Source organism: Sceloporus undulatus, chromosome 7 (assembly GCF_019175285.1).
Source record: "Sceloporus undulatus isolate JIND9_A2432 ecotype Alabama chromosome 7, SceUnd_v1.1, whole genome shotgun sequence".
Lineage (NCBI taxonomy): Eukaryota > Metazoa > Chordata > Lepidosauria > Squamata > Phrynosomatidae > Sceloporus > Sceloporus undulatus.
This window is the reverse complement of record NC_056528.1, coordinates 16,466,782-16,494,392: the sequence shown is the minus strand read 5'-3', so window position 1 is coordinate 16,494,392 and position 27,611 is coordinate 16,466,782. Positions and strand designations below refer to the sequence as shown.

General features: G+C 43.3%; 2 protein-coding genes across 4 annotated transcripts in view; both read left to right on the top strand.

Annotated features, from left to right (window-relative positions):
• Positions 1–16,614, top strand: part of LOC121936977 (stomatin) — a 17,614-nt gene extending 1,000 nt beyond the window's left edge. The window contains exons 2-7 of one of the 2 annotated variants that reach the window (XM_042479730.1): positions 7,008–7,111; positions 8,619–8,691; positions 10,191–10,273; positions 13,184–13,387; positions 14,204–14,392; positions 15,120–16,614. In XM_042479730.1, coding sequence (XP_042335664.1) covers positions 7,008–7,111; positions 8,619–8,691; positions 10,191–10,273; positions 13,184–13,387; positions 14,204–14,392; positions 15,120–15,314 — 848 coding nt within the window. In that variant the 3' untranslated portion in view covers positions 15,315–16,614. The remainder of the gene's footprint in view (positions 1–7,007; positions 7,112–8,618; positions 8,692–10,190; positions 10,274–13,183; positions 13,388–14,203; positions 14,393–15,119) is intronic. The other variant, XM_042479731.1, reaches the window with a different exon arrangement.
• A 5,182-nt stretch (positions 16,615–21,796) lies between these two features.
• On the top strand, positions 21,797–26,427 carry LOC121936893 (stomatin-like). 2 transcript variants are annotated; one of them, XM_042479576.1, is made up of 7 exons: positions 21,797–21,960; positions 22,692–22,795; positions 23,414–23,486; positions 24,157–24,239; positions 24,897–25,100; positions 25,567–25,701; positions 26,090–26,427. In XM_042479576.1, exons 1-7 carry the CDS (start codon positions 21,915–21,917, stop codon positions 26,282–26,284), a joined length of 840 nt encoding a protein of 279 aa, XP_042335510.1. In that variant the 5' UTR covers positions 21,797–21,914; the 3' UTR covers positions 26,285–26,427. The 2 variants fall into 2 exon arrangements, with proteins under 2 accessions (XP_042335510.1, XP_042335512.1); XM_042479578.1 differs by lacking the exon at positions 22,692–22,795 and having other exon boundaries at positions 21,837–21,960.
• The last annotated feature ends 1,184 nt before the right edge of the window (positions 26,428–27,611 follow it).

Genomic DNA, 27,611 nt, shown 5'->3' with positions numbered 1-27,611 from the left:
ATTGCAAAAACAACTCCCAGGTTGGAAAGGCAAACACGCACCACTTAATGTTCAATAGGTCAGCAGATTTCATTGCTTTTAGCTACACATTAATGTGCTATTTTCTAGCTGCCAACTCCAAGGAAAGGTGCTTTAGGAAAGAGGTTCAGCTTATGTCAATTTATATTATTGTCAACTAGTCTGTGTTCATATCTGTCTGACTTTCTCTTTGCTTTCCCATCTTTTTGGCCTTTCTGTTTTTATTTCTTGCGGATCATACTTTAAAGAAAGGTTGTTCTTGATGTTTCCGATCTGATGGGCGTCCTCTTTTGCTTTCTGCTTTTTCCTCTTTTTCCCCTTTCTGTTTCATTTCTTGGTTGCCATACTTTAAAGAAATGTTGTTTTAAAAGAAAGCGTTGAAGTCCAGTGTTTGCAACCCTCTCTTTTCCACTGCTTTTTGTATCCTCCTTCTGTTGTTGTTGTGTGCCATCAAGTTGTTTAAGGCAACCCTATAAAAGCCAGCATAGTGTAGTGACTTGAAAACCCCACTGTAGGGTCATTTTAGGGTTGCCATAAGTCCGAAACCGACTTGATGGCACACAACAACAAGGAAGTGTGTGCCAGATTGTTGTCTCGGTCGATCCTATGCCCAAAAGGAGTCGGTCACACAAACAAATGAGTAGAGGAGGATCTTGGAAAACCACCAGATTATTAAATCCCTGCGGTTTAGGGGAAGAAAAATGGCACTGATGTTGTTGTGTGCTGTCAAGTTGTTTTTGACGTATGGCAAACCTATCCTGGGGTTTTCCTGGCTAGATTTCCTGGCTTGCCATGGCCTTCCCTTGAGGCTGAGAGTGTGCAACTTCCCCACTGAGTGGGGATTCTAACCCTGGTCTCCAGGGTCATAGTCCCCAACCACCAATTTAGGGTTATATAAGCCTTGTTGTTGCTGTTGTGTGCTTTCGTTTCCAACTTGTGACGATCCTAAGGCCAACCTGTCCCAGGTTTCTTCAGAGGGGCATTGCCCTTGCCATCCTCTGAGGCTGAGAGAGTGTGCCTTGCCCAAGGCCACTCAGTGGGTTTTATGGCCGAGCGGGGAATCGAACCCTGGTCTCCAGAGTCATAGTTGCATGCTCAAACCACTGTACAATACATGATTGTTGTCCAACGTTATCTTAATTTGACATTACATGACGGTTATCCAATGTGATTTTAATGTGGAGAATGTGCATTGTCAGCAGATTTATTTGGTCTACTTTAATTGATTGTATGTACAGCACTGTGTAAATTTACAGCACTTTATAAATCATGCTTAATAATAATAATAATAATAATAATAATAATATGCCACTTAGGGTTGCTGTAAGCCGGAAACGACTTGAATGTAAACAGCAACAACATCTTGTTATTTTCTCCAATGTTGGCACTCGAAGTGGCTTAGAATTTAAAAGAGCAATGCAATTTCAAAGTATGCAAAAACTGAACTGGGGTGCATCTTTAGTTCATCGTCACAATATTTTACCAATAGAGCCTAGGCTATAGCAGCGATGTGCATTCAGCAAAGGACAAACTCTTGCCAACTCTGAATGACATCTGAATGGCTGACTGTACAGTTGCGGATCCAAGGCATCCGCAACTGTACATACAGTCAGCCACGTTTGCACAGAGGCAGGTGAGTTGTGTTACTTATAGAAACTATAAAGGCTTGTTGTGGGCAGATGGCAGCAACATCTGCCTCAATCTGTTCCTCCCAAATCTCGAAACTGCCCATTCTTAGTAACAAAGCAGAACTGAGATCCTCCAAAGGTTAGTATCAGTTGGATAGAATAACCTTACTTAGAAAGTATGTTGAGAGATCTTGCAGCACCTTTGAGACGAACTGGAAGGAAGAAGTTGGCAGCTTGAGCTTTCACAGACTTGAGCCTCCTTCCTCAGATGCACTTGGAAGTAGACCTATTTAGGGCCTTAAGTCTAGGAAAGCTCATGTTGCCAACTTCTTTTTCAGTCTCAAAGGTGCTACAAGATCTCTCCACGTACTGATCCTTCAGACTAACATGGCTATATCTTTGAATTCTCTTACTTATAAAGAGAAGACGTTAGGTAAAGGTGGAAATGGAATGGCCTTCCTTCTCCACCTGAATTCATAATCTGTTGGCAACCCATTCTCTGTTGGTAACCCCCCTTTTCCTCCAAAAATAGAAATATAGAAGGGAACCCAAAGGACACAGACCCCTCTCTTAAGACTTTTTAAAATAACCAGCACTTTGAATTCTGCCCAGAAATGAACAAATCCTGAACCTGTTCCATTGATTATTGATTGATTGATTTCCCTTCTATGCTGCCTTTCTCCAAAAAGGGACCCAAGGCGGCTCACAGGATAGTGATAGAGTTTCATGTGATTTGAACCACTCTGTTGGGATCTTTAGTTGGTCTAAGAAAGATTTGGGACGTTGAAGCTGAGAACAATGTTTTTAAACACCATAAAACCCCAGAGTTGTGTGCTGTTGTGGAGGAAACATGTTTACGGAAAGTACATTGAAAGAACAGCGAAGGAAATGGTGTTCATTGTGGTTTTGCGTATGGTTTGTTCCAGCATTTCCTGGCAACCAGACTCTTGCAAGAGAGCATGCAACGTTTTCCTTGGCTCTGCCTGCAAAGTTGCCTGCCTTGTTGTGTTGCAAGTGATCTGATACAAAAGAGGACAGGGCGATTGCATCCTCAGATAGTATATATGGGTAATCCTTTCAACACAACTGTCAAAGGCATAGGAGCCTGTCCTGTCTAGATCCATACAATGAAGCACAACAACAAAAAAAGTGAAGTGTGGAAGCAGGTCCTCCCTTTTTCTCTACCTCCCCCTAAAACTTTAGGGTTTTTACTGGACAAATCAACAGAATTTAAAGAGGAAAGCCATGTGATACGTTCGACTTAGGGTTGCCAAAAGTCAGAAATGACTTGAAGGCACGCAACAACAAAGAATATCCTTCATGCTCTTATTTTTTTACCACTCATTGGACTCCTTTGTCCATTGATAAGGCAGATTTTGGTCATGCTTTTTCATACTGATCCCACGTTTATCATCAATGTGTCCCATATAATGGTCGCCTCGAGGTCTGTACAAATTGCCAGAGCTTAGAAAAGTTACCTTTTGGACTACAACTCCCAGAATCCTGCATCCTGAAGGGCACAAAGCATGCCACCTGATTGCATTTTGGTTTTGATAAATGTGTTGCTGTTTGTCCTCAAAATAGCAGGAGTCACAGTGTTCTTTGCATCCAAGGCTTCTCCAGAAAGGAAGTAAAAAGACTAGACAGATTAAGCATTTGTAACGTTGTATTTCTGATCCTAACAGCAAGAAGGGTCGAATTTAGACAAATAATGGTTTGTAAGCATCTTTATTATTATTATGATTAAGCAGGAGTTTATCCTATGGAAAAAAATTGCGTAATTATGCATGGACGATTTCACATGACGTCGCACAAAACCCGCCATTAAAGTGGTCACAAAGAAGCATTAATGCGCATCTTTTGACTTTCGGGATTTCAGCGACAACGCATTTCCTATATTGCTGTATTTGCGCAATTGCGTGTGATAATCATTCGCGCAATTACTCACCATTTCGGCTTCATTTTTGGGATGCTTTAAATGCGCTTTAATCTCTCTTTAATGCCGGAATCAGCCCCAGTGTGATAAACTCCATGGAGTAGGTCACTGTTTTTAGCCATTGTCCTTTGCATTTGGTATGGTTGCAAATAATGATTTTTGGAAGCGGGTGATTAAAACCAGACATGATATAGGCCGGAAAAAATTGTTTCTCCGATTATAATTCACTTTCCTTCTGATGTCAGCTATTTTCTGCTCCATTGCAAAGTGTGCGTATTTGTCATGGCATGAGCCTTTTATCAATATGGTAAATGGGAAGTGCACTTATATTTATCATTTACAGTTAAGTGTTTGTTATATTTATACTTCAGCTTTCCTACTATGAGCTCATGGTACATTGCTCTCCTCCTTCCCATTTCTGTTCTCCCAACAACCCTATGAGGTAGATTAGGCTGAGAAGGTGCGATCGGTTAAAAAGATACCCGGCAAATTTCAGTGGCGTTTCGAACGTGGGTCTCCCAGTTGTTAGTCTGTTGAAGTCAGCAAGAGCAATTCCCACCTTAAAGCCAAGAACATCAATTGTAGGTGGGTTGGGCTGCAAATGTCGCTTATCCTATTACACTCTGAACAGCTGTCCTATCCATTATGTCCGACTGTGCAGCCTGCAAACTTTGGCATTCTGGAACCTAGCAATTAGTAACTTCTCCTTGGACTTGAGCCCAAGGCCATTAATATTCTACAAACAGCTCTGTCTTGTCTGGCCAGCAAGACAGTTACAGGAAAGAAATGGCTCCGTTTTGCAAAGCCAAATCTTTCTTTCCCCTATAGTTTAGCATACATGATGCCTGAGATGCTTTTTGCCCTTCCCGCTGCTGTCCCAAAACGAGACGAGACAGTTGCAAAACTAGATTAATTTGCAGTGTTTCCATGCTGTCTTCTTCCTGGCCTGAAAGAAAAGGATCTCAAACCATAATAAAATGCTAATCCAGGCTTATAATCGTAGGATGCAGGCCATAGGAATCAGTTATTCAGAACGTATCTCCGTTGCTTCAGAGACGGAGAGCAAAGGCAACTGCGCTGTGGATGCTTTACTCCTCTTTCTTGTCAAAGCCAAGCCTGTTAGGGTCTAGCTTTAAAATTAGCAGAGTAGCAGAAATGTGCCTTTGTCTAACTATGCTTTCCTAAGAATGGAGACTGACTCCAAAAACAACATAAGTAGCTTGTTGCTCAAACAAAAGTTTACTAATGGCTTTAATCTATATGTACGTGAAGGCTATATCCTAATCCAACTAGTGCCACTAGTTCTGGAAGTTCAGAGAGTTCAAAGAAATCTTTATCTCACCATCTTTCCAAAGAAAATTGAGAGAGAAGGAAGATGGGAACAAACAGTTCATGGGAAAACCTCTTTGAGAGAAAGAGTTAGCATCCCTAAAAAAGGAGGAGTGACCTAAATCACATTGTTAGTTTGAATGGGAGAGAGAAAGGAGTGTTTGCATGCAGGAAATCCCTATCTACCTAAGGAGGGAGGAAAGAGAATGCAAAAATCTTCCAACAAAGTGAAACGAGGAGAACAAGAGTGCTGTGTTGTCATATAGCTTTGGTTGTGTTCTGTTGTGCAGAAGTTGGGGATCTTTTTCTCTCTGTGCCACTGGTTCTGGAGAGGTGCCTTGGAAATCTCTCGTTTGTAGGATCACCATAAGTCAAAGTCGACTTAATGGCACTTAGCAATACTAATAAATCTGGAATGACTTCAGCCTTTCAAAGAAGGGAATTAGTAGAGCAGGAATCCTTTGAGACCCTCTCCCACATTAGACTTCAGATCCCATAATCTCTTACTATTGGTCATATCTACATAGATGGGAGTTGAAATCCCAAACACTCGAAAGGCCAAAAGTTCCCCAGCTTTGTAGCAGAAGTAACAGGTTGGGATGGAGATAAGAAAAAAAGATCTATAAATGCACACAAGAGGTAAGTGAAAGATGCCGCAGAACAAAATATAGTTTGTGTGCTGTACCAGACAGAGTATGTTGTTCTGGAGAGAGACACATGGAATAGGGAACTGATACGCCTAAATATATTTTGCTTCCCATTTCCCATAAACTACTCCAAGGCAAGAAAGATTATAGCAATGCCCTTGGGATTCCACTGAGAATTTTGTATTCATTCCAAAATATGAAATCATCTCCTTCTCATTGGCCAACGGGGAGACATTTTCCTCCCCTTTGGAACATGGGAACAATAAGAAGCCATTATGATAACTGTAACATTTGACGTACAGAAAACCTGAAGTTGATCTTATGCTTTTCTTGTATGGGATCATCTGGAATATTGGGGAGTTTACTACCTGTTGTTTCCCCCCTTTTGGCTTGAGAGGATCATTCCCTTCTATCACACTCTTCTAAATGATGCAAATAATCACTGTTACAAATCTAGCTGTACAAATTTCCAGAGCTTGGAAAAGTTACCTTTTGGAATACCTTTTGAGAGCTCTGCAAATTATTACCTTTCCATGGATGCTTTTGACTGATGGAGGTGGCCATAACTCAGCATTACGATCCATGCTCAATGTGTGTAAAGCAGTCTAGTTTAGTATTCTTGAGTCCCTATATTGGGAAAAAGGTGGGATATAATAAAATAAATAAATAAATATAATAATAATAATAATAATAATAATAATAATAATAATAATAATAATATGTTTCCAACTTTGGTCAGTTGGAACCTGTCTCCCCTTACTATTTCCTCGGCAGTATCTAGAGACAAACTCTCTCTCAGTATGGAGATTCTGGCTGCATCCGCATTGTAGAAATAATCCAGTCTGACACCACTTTAACTGCCATGGCTCAATGCTATGGAATTCTGGGGTGGGTGGGTTGTAGTTCATTGTCAATACAAATTATTTTCCCAATGCGGATGCATCCTCCATGAATCCATCCCAGCTAATGGCTGTCAGATGGACCAAACTATAAAATTTCCCAACACACTCTAAAGCTGTTGGCAGTCCCCTAAATCTTAAGGTAACCAATTCCATAAACTGTCTTGTGAAAAAACATATTTTTCCTCTGGACCTGATGTCAGCTGGCTTCTTCTGCATGGCTCCTTGCGCACCGGTTGTGTTTTGCGTCTGTTGTAATCTCAGTTGCTTCTCTCCGCTCAAAGCTCATGAATATATGATCAAGTCCATATGGCTGTTTTGGAGCCGGTGCAAAAATTCCCTGCCTGTGAAATTGCCAAGGTTCCCACTTGGTTTTACATTCCTAAAGTAACAACGTGATCTTGAATCTGCGAAGGGCGCCATGTTGCTTTTTGCAACTGAAAATTTTGAATCCTCCCCTCCCATAAAAAATAGTCAGGGGGAAAAAGGTGTTTTTTCTTCTATGTTTTCAACATTTCCTGAATTTTTACATCTCTCCTTTTGCCTCCAGAGGGTTCCTACACCGGCCTTGGTTTCTGCGGATGGATCTTGGTCATCTTCTCCTTTTTCTTGGTTGTCGTGACTTTCCCCTTATCTGTCTGGCTGTGCATAAAGGTAAGCATTCCTGAGGCTGATTTCTCCCAGTCCCATTGCCAATTTTCCATCATTGCTTCTTCAAGCAATGCCTCCTTTTGGAGGAGAGATGTAAGAGGCGGCTATGAAACATGGAGCTGATGATAAAACTCTTCCTGATATTATGGCAAGTGGATTTCAATTTGCAGAGCTGGCCCTAGCATTAGGCAGAAGGAGGCTGCAGTGACTGTTCTTGCCAGGCATCCTGGCTTTTCTCCTCTCTTGGATAAAACTGCTGTATGTACTGCTGAGTCAGTTCTGGGTCCTGTAAACAGTCTTGCAGCCACAAATAATGTATTGGATGCAATCCCTTGTATGTTTTTTTGTGGGTTTTTCGGGCTATGTGGCCATGTATTCCTGACGTTTTGCCAGCATCTGCGATTGGCATCTTCAGAGGCATATGAAGATGCCAGCCACAGATGCTGGCGAAATGTCAGAAACAAACACTTTTAGAACATGGCCACGTAGCCCCAAAACAACCACAAAAAAAACTATGGATGCCGGCCATGAAAGCCTTCAGCTTCACAATCCCAATCCTAAAATTCCATAGCATTGATCCAAGGCAGTTCAAAAGTGATGTCAAACTGGATTATTTCTGCGGTGTAGATGCAGCCCTAGCCTTATGAGGAGCGACAGACGGAGCTGGATATGTTTGTTTTGGAGAAAAGAAGACTGAGCGATGACATGATAGCCATCTTTTAATATCTGAAGGGATGTCATGTCAAAGATGGAGTGAGTCTCTGGAGCTTGTTTTCTGCTGCTCCGGAGTCTAGAACATGGGCCAGCGGATTCAAAAGAACCTTCTTTTTACTAGAAGAGCTGTCTGATAGTGGAATGGACACTTTTTCAGGAGTGCTGTCATTGTATATTTCTGCACAGCTGAGGATTGCACTATATGGCCCTTGCGGTCCCTTCCAGATCTAAAATTCTACGATTCCAAATACTGAAATAAAAAATTAAGCTCCTGTCCCCAGTTGGCTTCTGTACATGGAATGGGAAGGGAAGACCACCTCAGCTTCAGGCAGCAAAATGTCTTGGGCTGGCCCTGTAACCTGAACTGATTTGCGATCTTGGAAGAAAATTGCACCAAGCGGCATATAACAGCTTGTCAGAGAGCCTAAAACTCTGTAGGGCTTTATAGGCCATAACTAACATTTTGACTTGTGCCTGGAAACAGACTGGGAGCAAATGCATAAATATAAGTATATACACCTCTGAGTGTGTGTGAGAGTAAAAAGGATTGGTGCTGTTTTTCCTCCCTGATCTTGGTGAAATACAGGTCCTTCTAAATTGCTGTGGCAATCTATGCTCTAAATTGAGCTGACGTCAGCATTCTGGTTCTCTCTTATTCCTCCTCCCTCCACCATCATTGTGTGCTGTATGCGCTAGATGTGAATGCTGCAAAAATAGGTCAAAATGTTCAGGACGAGAAGAAGAACATGTTCCAGAAATGATCTATGCATGCCTTTTTTTCTCCCTTCCCGCCTAGATTGTCAAGGAATATGAGCGAGCCATCATCTTTCGGCTTGGACGCATCCTGAAAGGAGGGGCGAAAGGACCAGGTAAGTGTGTATATTGAGGCCCCATATATATATATTGAGGCCCAATAGCATTATGTTGGCTCATGGATCATACTTTGCCCACCTCTGGACCAGAGCTTGGGAATCCCAAGACCGCATCCCCATTTAGCCATAAAAATTCACTATGTGGCTTTGGACAAGTCACTCTCTCTCAGCCTGACCAGCCTCAAAGGATGGTTATGAGGATAAAATGAGGAGGAGAATGAGCTCCATACTTAATCTCATTGGAGGAAAGGTAGAACGTAAATGGAATCGATCCATAAAACGCGACACAAAAATGCTTTGTATATCTATTACATCCCTCTCCGCCCTTGATTTTACTTTTTTCCTGGCAAGAAAACAAGCCTCGAAGGGTGGAAAAACCCATGAGAGCTAGAAAGCAAAGATGCCTGGAAGCCAAAGAAAAAGAAAGAAACCCAACCTAAAGCAAAAATGTTGTAAAATTCCACAGATAAAGCAACCCCTTATTGCCTAATCTGGAAGCAGCTGTAATGGGTCCAGATTGCATCAACGGATTTTGCAAGCCAGGAAAATTTTTTAGGAGGATTAATGTTCTCAGAAGTCAGTTAAGTTGCCAGCTGAGCAGAAACTGGTCAGTTTTTGCACCTTTCACAGAAAAACTGATCCGCAGAAATCAATAAGTAAAGGTCTTCATGGCGGAGAGATGTGCACTGGTAACATGCTCAGGTCCGTGTATCATTTATTACAGACACAGATGGCTTTTCCCTTGCAAAGCTGTTGGATAGTCATTTCAATATCCTTTATTATGAGGGATGTCCCCATGTGAGAACTGGAAAGCTTTTTCTGTCATATGGGAAGAACAAGATGCCAATAAATAATTAAATATCCCACATTCGGGAATGTGAGTCCTACATGGAGCATGAAATGTGCGCATCATATCATTTATTAATGTGGACATTATGTGAATTTTAAGGAGAAACCCTATTAGCTTGACTGAAATCACTATAGGTTGGGTCTGCCTTATCCAGATTCCGAAATTATTCACATGGGCGGCTGAGATAGTGACACCTGTGCTTTCCGGTGGCGCAACGTATGCAAACTTTGTTTCATGCGCAAACTTGTTAAAATTGTTGCATACAAAATTACCCTCAGGCTATGTGTCCAAAGTATACACAAAACCTAAATGAATTTCATGTTTAGACTTGGGTCCCATCTCCAAGGTATGTATGTCATCGTGTATAAGCAAATATTTCAAAATCCAAAACACTGCTTGTCCCGAGCATTTCGGATACGGGAGACTCAACCTGTATGTTCATTTGGCATTTAGGTAGAAAGCGAGGTTGATTGTCAACCCTGCATGAAATGAACTTTGCCTGTTCCTTATTGCTAATGTTGGCAATCTTGCTTGTGTGATGTGACTTGGCTGTTGTAATGCAATGTTTTCCTCTCCCATCTTGCACAGGCAGCACAGAGCAATAGATGTCTGCTATATTTAATGATTGCCATGTCTTCTCTGCCAGGTCTGTTTTTCGTCCTGCCGTGCACAGACAACATTATCAAAGTGGACATGAGGACCATATCATTCGATATCCCACCGCAGGAAGTAAATGTGCTTTTCTTTCCCCCTTCCTCTTTCAAATGCCAGATATAAATAGGTTTGACTGTAGCTTGTCTTTCTCCCTACACCACAAAAAAGCTTTCCAACACCAGCTGCCCCTTTCAGTCTCTCGCATTTCAGAGCTGTTGAGCGATTGTAGTGGAGCAGCAAGGAAAAGGGCATACAGTCTCAGCTGCTTTCCATTCCAGCCTTTGCCACCAGTTCACTGCATGGCCCTGGTGACGGTGATTCTAGCCTATGGTGACTTTAAGGCAACCCTATCAAGATTGGTTCAGAGGAGGTTTGCCATTGCCTTCCTCTGGGTATATTTCAGCTTTAGACCTAGAGATGCTAGGAATTGAGGCTGTGACCTTTTGCAAACAAAGCACAAGCTCAGATACTGAGGGGTTGTTCAGATGGTGAAAATAATCCTGGTAGAATTTAGCTTGAATCTGGGTTGTTCACATGCATTTCGAATGCAGCAAGGTAAGTCGTTTTGGGGAAAGCTTCCCAAAAACCCATTTAAACCGAGATAATCGATCTCATTTCCCCCCCTGAATTTTCCCAAAAGATTTTCAGGGTTGGCTGTGACAGAGCCAGAGCCAGCATGGTGTTGTGGTTTGAGCAATGGACTACAACTCTCATCACCCACCTATGGTGACCCTGGATGGTCACACACTCTCAGCCCCAGAAAACCCCATCATAGGGTCACCTTAGAGTCACCATAAGTTGAAAATGACTTGAAGACACAACAACAACAAATCAATAACTTCTGTTGGACAAGGGCTCTTGTCTTATTTGGTACCGCGCAGAGTTGCATTGCTCCATCTATCTACCATGGAAACCAAATTGACCAGATTGCTAGCCTGCTATTAATTCATTTATATCCCTTAAAAATAGAAACAATAATGACAGTGGCAGGAATGACACAACCCAGACCGCTGTTGGAGATCAGTTCTAAATAAGATTATAATAAGCCTGAACACAGTTTTTCAGGAGCTCTGTTTTGAGGCCAGTTGGGAAGGATGGATATGGAGATCATATACTTGGTTGTGTAATTGGCAAATCTGTAGCTTTGCACTTGCCACAAAAGGAAAATAATAGCACCCAGGCGCCAGGTTTCAGAGCTAACATAGAATGCTGTCGCCTTAAAAATTAGTTGACCCCTTTCCCCTTAAAATTAACCTTATTTGTCTGTTTCTTGATGTTCTTTTTTATTTCCATTACCTATGGGACTTCCAGTCTCGGAGTACGTTTACATCTTTATTTCCCCATTCGTTTGCTATGCTGAATTTCCCTTCATCTGTACGCTCTGCCTTGCTGTAGGGATGGATAAGCACTTCATTGAGGTGTGTGTGTTTTAAATCAGAATATTCCAGAATTTGGAGACTTCTTCACAAGCTGAGACAGGGAGAAAAGCCTCACAAGTTTTCTTTTTACTAAGAGTATGACATAGAGGAAGGAGACATCCCAGGGAGTTTCAAAGTTTGAGCAACCGTCGAGGAGTCCCTATCACATCTTCCCACCCAAAAAGCATGAGAAGGTGGAAAGACAAAGATAAGGGCCTCCCTTGAAGAAGATTTTAGGGCCCAAGCAGACTCACAAAGGAAGATACAAAAAGAAATGGATTTTTAAAAACTTCTGGAAGCATGTAGGAGTGGCAGTCGGAGAGTACAGCATAGCCCTTGGAAAGCACTTGGTACTTAGTTTACTGCCAAGTTGCTGTTTGCTGACACAACACACCCCTTTTCCCATTTTCAAAGGGGATTAGCAGTTCTTATGAACCTGGCCAAGAAAAAGCCAAGGACCGTCAGTAAGTGAGGAGTCACCTTGCAGCCTCGGCATAACAATGAATCAATTGCTGATTCAGGTGTCAAGGTTCACCGACAATTGTGCACAAGCGGGAACCAAATATATTCCTCTCTTCAACTCCGGCGTGTGGTCATTGATGCTCTGGGGTCCACACATTTTAACCAAAGGCATGCATGATCTTTTTAGAGCAGTGGGCCTGATTTGCTCTCCCTGAACTCAGTCCAAACCAACATTTGGACAGTTGCCTTTTTGGTATGCCAAAAAGCAAACCCCCCAAATATAGGTTGTGTAGACTGGAAACAAATGCCAAGAGAGAGGTATATGGAGCACTGAACCAAGGATCAAGGGAGGCTTGTTGAAAAGCTCCGTGTCAACAACCAATCGGACCTTGAAGTTTTGCGTGATTCTTCTTTGGTATTATACAAACAGTCCTTTGTTTTGTTTGACGGAACTGAGTTTGGATGAAGTCTATTGAAGGCTGGCAAATAGATGGCTTAGAATTGGTGAGCTCAGCTGTTGTCGTGAGTCAGTTACCTAGGAAAAGGCATTGGGACACTGGAAACAGATTCAAGTGTCGTTTAATGCCTCGTAATCCCAGGGATGGATAATTATCCAGTAATTTAAGTACAAGCTAATAAACCACTGGCTTCACAAACTCAACAACCCTTGTAAAGGCGTGGCGTACTCAAGGAAATAATGAATACACATGAAGAATGCAATATTCTGTAATTTCCTATTACGGAAAAGTTAAACCAGATTGCTTGACCAAGTACTATCCACTTGCAAGCTGTGGTTTCTACTGTCAGATTTCTAGTTACAAGAACGCAAAGTGTTAGACTCAAATTGTAAGAGATTGCACCTAAACATTAAGGAGAACATCTACTATCTTGGAGAGTAGTAGATTCTCCTACATAGGAGGTTTTAAAACAGACGTTGGATGGCTGTAATTCAGGGGTGTTTTAGTTGTGTGTTCCTGCATGGTTTAAGGGGTCAGATTAGATGGCCCTTTTGGCCCCTTCCATATCTATGATTCCCTAATTCTACTTTGCTCCTCTTTATAAGTCCTCTATGTTGATTCTTCCCCTGTCTCTGCTTCTATCCTAGATCCTCACCAAAGATTCAGTTACTGTAAATGTGGACGGTGTGGTTTATTACCGAGTTCAGAACGCCACCCTGGCTGTGGCAAACATCACCAATGCGGACTCGGCCACCCGGCTCCTGGCTCAGACCACCCTGAGGAACGTTCTGGGGACCAAGAACCTCTCTCAGATCCTTTCAGACCGAGAAGAAATTGCTCACAGCATGCAGGTATGGCTAAGGAATAATAATCTGAGCTGTATCTCCTTGGGCATCAGTTTGCAACCTTTGGTCCTCCATTTGTTTTGGACTTCAGCTCCCAGAAACTCCAGCCAACCTGGCCAACAGTCAAGAATTATGGGAGCTGAAGTCCAAAGCATCTGGAGAACCATAGGCTGGGAACCACTGTCTTTGAGGATTCAGCATAGAACATTGGATTTAGAGTGTGGAACTTAATGTTTCTTCTGTGAAAATGGATAGTGTTAATGGATTGGCACCAAGGACCCATTCACACTGCACAGTTATAGTGCTATTATTCCACTCTAACTGCAATGGTTCTGTACTGTGGAATCCTGGGATTGGCCATTTAGGGAGGGGCATTTAGAATTCTTTCCCAGAAGCCTCCAGTGCAACACCAAACGACAAACCCCAGGATTTCATAGTGGGCTCATAGTGCTATAAATGTGTACCGTGAATGGGTCTCCAGGCTGACCTGAAAAGCATTACATAGTACTAGCACCTAGTATTCATTGGTGATCTTCCATCCAAGTACTAATCAGGTCTGACCTTGCTTAGTTTCCAAGATTAGATGGGATCTGGTGCCATTAGGATATTTAAATATATGAATATATGCTTTCAAGTCACCTGTCGACTTATGGCAACCCCATGAATTTTACAGGGTTTTCTTAGGCAAGAAATACTCAGAGGTGGTTTGGCCAGTTTCTTCCTTTAAAATAGAAGAATACTGAACCCTTTTTTACACCAAGAAATACTGTAAGCAGGGTCTGCTACCAGTGCAATTTTTAAAACTTTGTCATTTGGTTCCAGCAAACTCTGCTTATGTCTCTGAACAGTGTGACCTCTCACCTCACATTTAAACAGGCCACACTAGATGATGCCACGGACGACTGGGGGATAAAGGTGGAGCGTGTGGAGATCAAGGATGTGAAGCTACCGGTCCAGCTCCAGAGAGCCATGGCTGCCGAAGCAGAAGCGACCCGTGAAGCCAGAGCAAAGGTAGGAGATCCCACATGTTAAAGACCTGTGGCAGTGACCATTGCTTAGGGTGAGCAAATGTCAGGAGCTAGAAGGCCAGATTGAGTTTTCAAGGGACCATGGAGGATTTCACACACACCTCTCCAAAAACGTTGACCCTCGAAGCCCTTCAGTACACCCAAGAGTGCATTTTTGGGCATTGGGGGGGGCTTTTTTGGGGGGGGGGATAGAGGCACATTTCACTTACACCAGACTTAGAAGCTGCCATTGCCAATGGAGACAAAGATGGCAAGGCTTGGCTCTGGGGTATAGAAAGGCTTATCACTAGGTGAATAACTGAATCAATTGAAGCAAAATGTCTGGAGGACCAAAGTTTGGAAGGGATCCAAAACATCTGAAAGTCCAAAACATCTGGAGGGCCAAAGTTTGGGGACCACTGCCTTGGAGCATCAGAATAGATAATATTGGGACAATGGCATCACTAACTATGGTGTCACCTGGTGCAGGAAGCTTGATCCCCCCCCCCTACTCCTCCATTCATGGGAGGAAGCCTGGGGACAAGCAGTCAGCAAGGGCACTTGTCCTGTACTGAAGGGGAAAGAGGACCCAACCAGGTGTCACCCCTCTTCTGGATGTCACTCAGTGTGAACTGCACCCCCTGCACTGTGTAGCAATGCCACTGTATTGGGATACTCCCTATGGACTCTAACCCTCTGTCCATCTTCCTTCCTTCCTTCCTTCCTTCCAGGTCATAGCAGCGGAGGGTGAAATGAACGCCTCCAGAGCCCTGAAGGAAGCTTCCATAGTCATCACAGAGTCTCCGGCGGCCCTCCAACTCCGCTACCTGCAGACCCTGACCACCATCGCCGCCGAGAAGAACTCCACCATCGTGTTTCCGCTGCCCATTGATATGCTGCAAGGCATTGTGGGGATGAAACATTAACTAAGCAATAGATCTGGACAGAGGGAGATGATGCTTGCACTTGTTGGAAAGCGCAAGGTAGTCTTGGAGGGAGGAGAAATCGTTTCTGTGCCATGTTGGCATGCATCTCTTGTGACCATGGCAATCTGGATCCCTCTGAGGCTCAACACAATCCAACCTTGCATTTAATTTGGGCTGCCTTGTTGGAATCCCTCATTCTTTCTATCTTTCCCTCCAACACTCCCTTCATTTTAATAGACAGCTTTGGGATGCCTGCATCTCTCCAAAATTTGGAGAGGAAGGGTCAAAACATTTCTCAGCATCTCCACTGAGTGCGAGATTGGATGCATTTGAAAGTTAGTCTCCTCTCTCATGGGAAACATATTCTCATCTGAGACTCAGTAGTGGAACTTTCCGCTCCTGTCTTGCCACATCAGAGAGGCTGGAATGTACACACTGTAGTTATGGAGACAATATGCTTGTAGCTACGCAGTTTGAGGGTATTCTTTTTTTGACGAGTGTTTGTCTTGTGTGCAAGCTAACACAATGATTTTGCAAGCAAAAGAAGAAGAAGAAAGTATGCCTTTGATGCCTTCCTTTATAAAAACACGGCAACGATACAACTCTACCAAGCTTCTTAATTTTTAAAGACAACTACCTATTTTGTTTTCTTTTTCTAACAAGGGCAGGGGAATGAAAAGTTCCATTGCCATGAAACCCTGCTGTGCCTTTCAGTCTATAACTTTGCTTCATTCTGTATTTAATTTTATGGGGGGGAAGTGTAGACAATGTTGGTGATACTGCATTATTTATATCAAGTGTCGGTCCCGAGTGGTCTTTCTTCCATGAAAGAAAAAAACAATGGTAGCCAATGCATTTAAAGCCAGTTGAAGACTAAATATCTCATAAAACTACAAACCCTAGTATTCCATTGCATAGAACCGTGGCACATAAAGCAGTGACAAATTGCATTAGTTTTGCAATGTAGGAAACAGATGGCAACATGTCTAGAGTTGGGTGCTCTGCCTCCCACACGATCCAAGAACCACTTGCAATAATGGCTTGTGCAAAGTCCTAGAATTACATCCTTGAGAATCTTGTTTTATGATTAAGATCTGGTTTAATTCTGAATTACCAGACTGGAATATCGCATAACCTTCTTCCAGAAAGATAGATTCCCAACAACATGCGACACTTGTTCAAGGCCTGTCTAGTTCTAATGCTGCGTGTAAACATGTTGCGTGTAAATGCAAATCTTTATTTTTAAAAAATGTTATTATTTACATGTTTGTGCTCCTAATAAAAGTGTGTTTTCTTTTCATCTGTTCTCACTTTTTGGTTGGGTTTTCTTGGGACTAATGCATTATTATTCTTCGCTAGCTGAAATGTACTTAACACTGCCTGGCTCCATATGCAATATGATAGGGCTGCCATAAATCAGGAACAACTTGAAGGCATGCAACAATAATTCATGTTTCACCTCCATCATCGACTGTAGAGTCAGGCAACTTTGGCTCTCCAAATGTTGGACTGCAACTTCCATACACTTTTAACATTGGCTGTTCTAGCTAGGGTTGATGGGAGCTGAAGTCCAAGAACATATTGAGTCCCGCATTTACCCACATATGCTCTAATGAAAAAGGTTTAGGAAATGTGTGCCAACACACTATGGAAACTGCTGAACAGATTGTGAGAGTTTGCATTGCACGTAATCCTTCGCTTTGTGCTACATCAACCTGAATATCCTTGTCCTACCTTTGTAAGAGCTAGTATAGTTTCAATGTTGGACTATGTCTCTGAAGCCCAGGATTCAAATCCCTGCTCAGCCATGGAAACCCTTTGGCAAGTCACACTGTCTCAGCTCCAGAGGATGGTGACAGAACAAATGAGCAACATAAGCCTGTTACAGACTGCCAAAATAAAGCTGCTTCGGGTCTCTTTGGAGGTATGCTATTTAAATGATGCATGCATCCTAAGAATCCGGAAACTGCACCAAAGCTGCACTCCAGTGCTTAGGAATGGAGTGTGGCTTTGGCGTGACCTCCGGACTCTTAGGACCCATGCATCATTTAAACAGCATACCTCCAAAGAGACCCAAAGCAGCTTTATTTTGGCAGTCTGTAACAGGCCAAAGGTATGAAAAGCTCCTATTTTTGCCCAGTATCCATCAGATGTCACTTTCCAAATGGTGCTTTCTCTCTCTGTCTTTCTCCCAAGCAACTAGGACAAATGTTGACTTAACTGGGGTACTGGAATTCAAAAGCCAAAGGCTTCATTATGAATGCTGACTGGTTTTGAATGCCAGCCGTTTGTTCGGTAGCTGGCAAAAACTTGGCACAGAGAGCAGGGACACCGTTTGTGGTGGATGCCAACTGCGAACTGGGTAAAGATTGCACCGCAACTGGGAAACACCTTGAGAAAACATCCTTCAAACGCCATTCTTATATATTTGTTAGGATTTAATTTCATCTCTTTAAATACCGCAACAGCTGTCACAAAGAGGAGGATGCATTGTGGATTCATGGCAACGGGATCATTAAGGAGTAATCATTGTGGAACTACTACAGTATCAGTTGTATGTGTAGCTTTGTTTCAGAAAGTTGTGTCAAACTACCATGTTTCAGTATGACACTTTTGTCAGCATGCAAAAACCATTTCCCCAATTTTTTCAGCTCAGGTCATTTGACTTCTCCATTTTAAGCCTGTCGATTTCTCTTTGGAGAACATTTCTTTTCTTTGAAGGTGAAGTATTCCAGATTTACTTTAGCAACTTCGGTCATGTCAAAGAGGATCCTTTGACTTTGTGCAAGCAAAAATCCTGGGGCAAAAAAAATCCCCAAAGATAACTCTCTGGTCCTATTTATTTTGGGTACCAAAAACATCGGGAGATGACAGCGGACCAAAACTTACCAAAAGTCAATATTATTTCTAGGTTGAATATAGCTGCCACAACAGATAACTCGGTTGAGGCTATGAAAGTTTCACCTCTTGAGCCAGCTCCCACCGCCTTCTTGTTGAAAACAAAAATTATGACCACAGATGATTTTCATGACTTTAAAATAGAAGTTTATATATTCATTTTCTACTTTGCTGCAGGCTCTCCCAGCTTGTGCGTTCTTCTTGATGCATAACTTTTGCCATCTCCATCGCAGTGGGATATTGCTTGGTTGCCTGTGTCGCAGTTTTCATCTATGTTGGAGAGCATGACACTTGTGGAGCTCTTATGCTCTGCTTGTCTATACAAGGGTTGACAGCCAAAACATGTTGAGGATATCTGGTCTGCAATGACCGAATGCACCACTACAGCATTTTCAGACTAATTCACATCCCTACCTGGAGATGCTAGTAGTTGAACCTAGGACCTTTTTCATACTAACTGCATGCTCTACTACTGAATAAAGCCCTTCCTTAAGGGATAGGCTGCCTATGTTTCATTGTGGTAGAATTCAAAGATATAGCCATGTTAGTCTGTAGAATCAATATCTTGTAGCACCTTTGAGACTAATTGAAAGAAAGAAGCCAGCAGCACGAGCTTTCCTAGATTTAAGTCTAGGAGGAAGTAAACTTCAGTCCATGAAAGCTCATGCCGCCGACTTCTTTCAGTTAGTCTCAAAGGTGCAACAAGATCTGTGCTTCATTGTGACCTTGTTGTAGCTTCGCTACAAGGCAGTCTTCAGCAAATCTGTGCACAATATAGTTGGGCTGTTCTATAATTCAAAGACTAGAAAAGTGGACGAAGAGACAAGTTACAGCTCAGTTCAGACCTGGAAGCAAAGTCCAGGGTGAATAAATAACAGACAGGTGAAAATAAAGCTGCTTCGGGTCACTTTGGAGGTATGCTATTTAAATGACACACGCATCTTAAGAGGTCAAAAACTGTGCCAAAGCTGTGCGCCAGTCCTTAGGACTGGAGCATGGCTTTGGCACGGCATCTGGACTCTTGGGACACAAGCATCATTTAAACATCACACTTCCAAAGTGGCCCAAAGCAACTTTATTTTCGCCTGTCTGTTCGGGCCCTGAATTAACAAGGCTAGATTAGTGAGGCTTCCATCCAGCAATGTTATGGATTCATAAGATATGTAAAGCCATTCTCAAAATCATCTCGAGAGAGAAAAGGCCTCCAGGCAGACGTTTCACGGAAGGCAACTTTCTGGGCTTAATTAACGTTTTGCATTGGGATGTGTCAATAATCAGCCATCTTTATCTGGAGGAAAAGAGACATTTTCCCTGGTGATATAAGAGGCCTTGAAGAGCTATCTAAATTGGGTTGTATATCAAGTCGTAGATCACTCCTACCCATTTTCAGCTATCGGAGCAATTGCGGTTCATTGCAGGGCAGTTTGTACATCAGAACAAGGCGGCCAGGTTTGCATCGGATGCTCTTTGGACTTGACCAATAAATAACATGATAAGTTGAGTGAAGGGAGCTATCAGTGAGAAATGCAATTAAACTGCATTTAGATAACCTTGAAACCTTTATCCATGGATTCTAGCATCCATGGCTTGGAAATATTCCAAAGAGATATGCATTCCAATATGCAAGCCTTGATTTTGCCACTTGATATAAGGCATGTCCTTTTACTATGCCGTTGTATTTAATGGGACTTGAGCATCCATGGATTTTGAATGATACAGAGTGATCTGAATCAATTTGGAAGATTATTCACACTGCTGAAGATGCGTTTCAATGCAGATCTTTCAGGAAAACCCGGGAAAAACTCTAGTACTGAATATCCTGGGTTAAGTGGTTTATGTGCATTCGGAACGGGTGTGAATTAACAAGGATTCAACCTGGATTCATCTTGGATTATTTTCGCAGTGTGAATAGGGCCTATGATTCTATAAGAGGCTTTATTAACTGATGTATCAAAGCATTGGCAGAGAGCACCATCATATTTTCTGCTTGCCTCACTCTTGCTGCAGCAATAAACATAAACTCATCCGACCCACAACAGTTGTTTGAATTTCCGTGGCAGGATTGTATTTCTGCTTCTGTATCATTCATTGGACAGACAGTAGCTTGAGAACTAGAATCAGGAGGCAGCTGTGTGAATGGTCTGATCATGCAACCCGTCTATTCATGCGCTTAAATCTTTGCCCTGCAATGCCACCTACTGGGAAATAGAAAGAACATAAGAAGAGTGGTGTTGCATTGGACTAAAAACATGCCTTCGGCTGCATCCGCACTACAGAATTCATTCAGCTTGATACCACTTTATCTGCTGTGGCTCAATGCTATGGATTCTGGAAAGGTGGCATAAAAATGAAAGGGAATAAACAGTTGTGCAGATGAAGGAATTTCAGTAGGCGTTGTGTATTATCTGGTTGTGCGACAAGCCACCCTTGCTTGAAATTCCCTCTTCTGCAAAACTAGAAATACATGAAAACCAAGAAAAAGGATAAGAGCCCACTTCTATTTTCAGATTTTCAAGCCTAGGAGTTTACCTGCTCCTTAGGGTGCATCTCCACTGCAAAAACAATGCAGTTTGACACCACTTTAAGTACTACAGCGCCATCGTATAGACACCAAGGAGCTGTAGTCTTCTAGTCTTTCGCCTTCTCTGCGAAACTGCAACTCCCAGGATTCTGTAGGATGGCCCTTAAATTATTATTATTTCTACAGTGTAAAGGCACTCTTTTTGATGATGCCTCTATGCAGCTTGCCACCACCTGAAGCACTTGAGCTCCATTTTACGGCCCCCTGGGATTCATATTTTAACCAGCCTTCTCTTGCCCAAGAGCGCTGGAGGCCTCAGCAAACTACAAATCCCAGGATTACCGTATGAGTGGCGCCCAGACAGTTAAAGCGGTGTCAAAACACATTATTTCAATGTAAAAAGGTACTCTTTTTGAAGGTGCCCCTATGCAGCTTGCCACCACTTGAACCACTTGAGCTCCATTTTATAGCCTCTCGGGATTCATAGTTTCATGAAACTTCTCTTGCCCCCAGCAAGCTACCAATCCCAGCATTTCTGGACAAGTGGAGTTTAGACAGTTACATTGGTGTCAAAACACATTATGTCCACAGTATAAAAAGCCACTCTTTTTGAAGGTGGCCCTATGCAGCTTGCCACCACTTGAATCACTTGAGCTCCATCTTTGAGCCTACTGGACTCATAGTTCTACGAACCTTCTCTTGCCCTTAGCAAACTACATATCCCAGGGTGTCTGTCAGAGGGGAGCCCTGGCGGGGAAAACAGTGTCAAAATGCCATATGGACTGCAGATGTACTCCATGCAGTTAGCTGAGTGCCATTGCAGCCAAGAGGAAGAGGAGGAAGATTTACTCTCGAGGAGACCTATTGGGATCTTGCAAACCCTTTCGTGCATCCCTCTTTTTTCCACCTGGTAGTATCCCTACCCCCCTCCCTTCTTAGATGCTTGCAAAACTTGCAAACAGGAAAGAGAGCCAAACAGGCCAAGAGGATGCTTGCAAAGCTTGCAAAGGAGGCAGGATGGAAGGCAGGCTTGGCTCGAGCCTGGATGGAGGAGCAACCGTCATCCCTTGGCCAGCGCATGCTGGACTCTTGGATCGGGCTCTGGAGGGTCTCCTTCAGGCCAGTCTGGGCTCCTACTCCTGGCCTCTGCCAAGCTGGGCAAGTCCTCGGTTGGTATCCTCATGGGGGACCCTGAGAAAGGCATCAGGGATGCTCTCAAGAACCAAGGTGAGAAGGAGGCAGGGAGTGGTCCAGGGATGCTCAGACCCTGGCTCTCCAAGGGTTTGGGGACTTCAACTCCCAGAAGCCTCAGCCCTGATTGGGGGTGGGGGGTGGAGTCCAAAAAAGAGGGACGTACCAACATAACGACACTACTTGCCCATAGGGAAGCCATACTGGCCCATAGGGAACCATTGAGGAAGACTTGCCCATAGAGAAACATTGAATATGTTTCCTATGGTTTCCTATGGGCAGGTCTTCCCCAATGTTTCCCTATGGGCAAATATTCTATATTTCCCTATGGACAAGTATTTCCCAATGTTTCCCTATGGGCAATTATTCTCCAATGTTTCTCTATGGGCAAGTAGTCACCTATGTTTCCCTATGGGCAAGTATAGTTTCCCTATGGGCAAGCACTGTCATTTGTTTTAGTCCCCATAAAAGGACCTGAGTTTGGGGATCCCTGCTTCCTAGCCCTCTTTCTCTGAGGCTGAGAGAGTGTGACTTGCCCAAAGTCATCCAATGGGCTTCCATGGATGAGCAAGGATTTGAACCACAGTCTCCAGAGGTATATCCACACTGCAGAAATAAAGCAGTTTTTGACACCCTTTTAACCACTCTGACTGTATCCTACAGAATCCTGGAATTTGTAGTTCGGCGAGGCACCAAAACCTCTCCAACAGAACAGGATCTTCAAACTACAAATCCATTTTTACAGTCGTCTTTCTTTCTTTCTTTAGGAGGCCCCGACAAAGGATTTGGATTGTGCGAATGGATCCTAATTGTCTTTACCTTCATCATGGTCATTTTAACTTTCCCTTTATCTCTCTGGTGGTGCATAGAGGTAAAAAACAAAGTTCCTTGGAAAGTTTTGATGCTACATTATTTTTCTTCTTAAGGTCTCACTAGGTGTATTATCGTGACTGAAAGCTAATTTTTCTTCTTGTGGGTTCATATGAAAAGAATGACTGTGATTTATTCTTCTATAGAATAGTCATACAAAACTATATTTCCAAGGATCCCATTGCATTGAGGCAGGACAGTTAAAGTCGTGTCCAAACGGATTATTTCTGCAGTGCGGATGCAGCTTTAAACTGTTTGGTTTTCATGCTGGTATTATTTAATGCTTTCTATTAACTTTTGACATCAATGCTTTCATTGTATTCTTTCAAAATGATTGCAAGCTGGTTTGAATCCCATTTTGGGAGAAAGGCAGACTATAAATCCAATCCAACCAATCAATCAATCAATCTCCAAATAAAAGTAACGGAGGGAATGGGAACATGGCAAATTTTAAGCATGAATGGTTTTCAATGTTTCCTCCTCCGGGATGCTAGAAATTTAGGGTCTTAAGAATAATTCCATTGAGAGGGTCTGAATTCTTTATGGTGAGCAATGCATCAATACACCATGGAGGCTGGCACAGATGGCAAAAATTGGCGACTTGTCTTCTTTTTTCCAGATAGTCATGGAATACGAGCGAGCGGTCATCTTTAGGCTTGGGCACCTCCGAAAAGGAGAGGCAAGAGGGCCAGGTAAGGCTTCGATGAGAACCAGCGTGGCTTAGTGGTTGGAGTGTCAGACCACGACTCTGGAGACCAGGGTTCAATTCCCGGCTCGGCCACGAAACCTTCAGGGTGACCTTGGGCAAGTCACATTCTCTCAGCCTCAGGGGAAGGCCATGGCCAACCTCCTCTGAACAAATCTGGCCATGAAAACCCCAGGATAGGGTCTCCATATGTTGGAAATGACTTGAAGGCACACAGCAACAACAAGTAGCTCTTACCATTAGGAAAGTCTTCCTAAAGATGAGGTGGAATCCATTGCTTTGTGTCCTAGTCTCTGGAGCAGCAGAAAACAAGCTTGCTCCATCCTCAATAGGACATCCCTTCAAATATTTAAACATGACGATCATGTCATCCCTTAACCTTCTCTTCTCCAGGCTAAACATACACAGCTCCCTAAGTTGCTCCTCATTGAGTTTCCAGACCTTTTGCCATTTTGGTCACCTTCCTTTGGACATGTTGCAGCTTCTCAATATCCCTCTGGAATTGTGGTTACAAGAGATGAAAACTAGAAACAGAATAGCTGGACATTAAATAGTACTGTTAGCTGATCAAAAGGAATCCTCTGTGCTTTGCATGGGCCTAGCAGCGGATGTCTGATTCCTGCTGTGTTTCATGCTCCTAATTTTATTCCCCGCAGGTGTGTATTTCATCTTGCCCTGCATTGACAACTTCATCACGGTGGACATGAGGACCATAACCTTCGATATTCCACCACAAGAAGTAGGTATTCCCTTTCTTGGACCACTTGTGAACAAGATAGATCTCTTTCACACAGCTTTCTGACACAGACACACACTCTCCAGCTGCATTTCTCTTTTGCTACATGAGATATTTGGATTGTAGAGCTTGCACAGCATAGTCCAGTGATTCCTAAACTTTGGCCCTCCAGATGTTTTGGACTTCTGCTCCCAGAATTTCTGACTTTTGGCCAAATGGCTGGGGCTCCTGGGATTTGAAGTTCCAAAAACCTAGAAGACCAAGGTTTGGGAACCGCTGGTCGCTACCAATACAAACAAAAGACACAGAAAAGGTGACTCAAAGATGTACACATACACACATATTTTGTGTTATTTCTGTTATGACTGGTCCTCCTTTGCTGCAGCACAATCGCTCACAATCTAATTTCCAAATGCAGAAAATTTCCAGTTCAAATTTTGCCTCTGGGCCCAAGGCACGATTAAGAAAATTAGCAAATGCACATTAAAGTATCTATCTGAAAATGCATGACTCAAGGGTCATCTAGTTTTATAGCAAGTAGCCTGCTTGCTGTCAGTTATTTCTGACAGGTTGTTTAAGAGATGCCTTAACTCAATCATTCCTTTCTTTGTAATTCACACACTGAATCACCCTTCTTCTCCATTTCTCTTTCTCCCCTAGATTCTTACCAAAGATTCGGTGACGGTTAACGTAGATGGTGTGGTTTATTACCGGGTAACAAATGCCATCCTTTCTGTGGCGAACGTTGCCTATTCAGACCCGGCCACCCGGCTCCTGGCTCAGACCACTTTGAGGAACGTTCTGGGGACCAAGAACCTCTGTCAGCTCCTCTCGGACCGAGAAGAAATTGCACGAAGCATGCAAGTATGGCCAAAGCAAGGTCCATGTTGCATCTCCTTTGGGCGTTCAAAACGCATCTGATTGCGTTTCCATTTGAAGCACAGAAGTGAAAATCTATTCTGTGGAGATGGCTTGCTTAGAGCATTTGTCCAAGACACCAGTATATAGATGGTAGTCATTGTGGTGTAGTGGTTTGAGCATTGGACGATGACTCTGGAGAGCTGAGTTTGAATCCCAGCTCAGCAAAGTCTCTCAGCCTCAGAGGCAGGCAATGGCAAGCCCCTCTGAAGAACCTTGCCAAGAAAACCCTGTGATAGGGTTGCCTTAGGGTTGCCATAAGTTGGGAGACAAGGACATGGAAGCAAGCTCTGATACAGAAACAGCCTTAAGATGTTTAGTGTATGGGTTCCACAAAGCTACTTCTGATCAGTATGAATTCTTGCACTCTGTCCCAATGGGTGGCTATACTCCTGATGCGCTCTTTTAACAGGCCACGCTACATGATGCTACCGAGGAATGGGGGATACATGTGGAGCGTGTGGAGATCAAGGATGTGAAGCTCCCCATTCTGCTCCAGAGGGCCATGGCTGCCGAAGCTGAAGCTTCTCGTGAAGCAAGAGCCAAGGTAGGAAATTCTGCACATTCGCTTTGTTTGGCGATCTGCTAAGAAGGTCACCATCCGCTGCTTCCCAAGCACTCTGATATGGCAATTATTTACCCTGCACTGTGCCATGCCCTGGTACCATATCTGTGCCCATTGGCAACAATCGTTTCTTTCTTAACTGGAAGCCAGGGACTGGCTTGTGAACCAGAAACATTCCATAGCCAAGATGAATACTAAAGGGGATAATGGACCACCTTGTCTCATTCAAAAAAAAAACACCCTGATCTCTCATACCGTAAGGTTACAGCAAACCCTGGTTAAGAAACTTTGTTGAAGGCCTTAGAGCATCACTTTGTTGGACCGGTGTCCACCTTCCTTCCTTCCTTCCTTCTTCCTTCCTTCCATCCAGGTAATTGCAGCGGAGGGTGAAATGAACGCCTCCAGAGCCCTGAAGGAAGCTGCCATGGTCATCACCGAGTCTCCGGCGGCCCTCCAACTCCGCTACCTGCAAACCCTGAACACCATCGCCGCCGAGAAGAACTCTACCATCGTCTTCCCGCTGCCCATCGACATGCTCCAAGCTGTTATAGGAATGAAGCGCTAACCAAGGCTACTGATACAAAATGAGGCCCAGAAGCTCCTCCTCGCAAGATTGCTCAGACAAAGAAAGTGTTAGTTCTTTATTTGGCAAGTGCTTGATTTTAAAACAATGGTGTGTTGTTGCATTGTGTTCTTCTTTTTTACGTTTCATTCCCCTCTCCTTCCCTCCCCCTTGACAAAAATAAAATTTAAACATTGATACGGGAAACCGCTGGAAAAATCTTCTCCATTGCTTCTTCCCGATCGCTCTCGTCCTTTTCCTTGGATGCATCAATAAAGATTCAATGGCCCCGGTGCTGAAAGAACTAGGTTGTGACTTCCTTGATGGAGACAATCCATTTCTAATATGGACTTCTATACCATTAAAATACTGTGCATGAAATTTGATTTGAGTGTGATCCAGCCATGCAAGCAACACTCTTTGGTGGAGAAGAAGGCGCATGTGTGTTGTGTGCCTTCAAGTCGTTTCCAGCGTATGGCAGTCCTAAAATGAATCTATGATGGGATTTTCTTGGCAAGACTGGTTCAGAGGAGGTTTGCCATTGCCTTCCCCTGAGGCTGAGAGAGTGTGACTTCACAACATCCACCCAGTGTGTTTCATGGCCAAGCTGGGAATCAAACCCTGGTCTCCAGAGTCATGGTCCAACAGTCAAAGCACTGGTTCTTTGGGAGATAAGGTTAAAAAAAGACCTTGTGAAAAATGTCAAACCTTAGGATTCCATAAGATGGAGCTAAGGCATTTAAAACTGTTGCTAAACTGCATTATTTCTACAGTATAGATGCACCCTTAGTCTTCTCCAAGCTAAACATAGCCAGATCCTTAAGCCAATCCGCATAAGGCTTGGTTTCCAGACTTTTGATCATCTCAGCTTTGGTCTTCCAGATGTTTTAGACTTCACAGAATTCTCAACTTTTGGCCAAAGTGACTGGGGCTTCTGGGAGTTGAAGTCCAAAACATCTGGAGGACCAAAGTTTGGGAATCGCTGTCCAATGGTTCCCAAAGTTTGGTGCTCCTGATGTTTTGGACTTCAGCTCCCGGAATCTCTGCTGGTGAAGCTGGATAAGACTTCTGGGACTTGAGGTCCAAAACACCCAGAGGACCAAAGTTTGGGAATCTCAGTCCCAAACATTGGTCCGCCTCCAGATGTTTTGGACTTCACCTCCCAGGATGCTCAATTCTTGGCCAAGATGGTTGGGGGTTTCTGGGAGCTGCAGTCCAAAACATCTGGAGGACCAACGTTTGAGAACCACTGTGTATCCAGGCTTGTGATTCCCAAACGTTGGTCCTCCAGGTGTTTTGGACTTCAACTCCCAGGATGCTCAACTCCTGG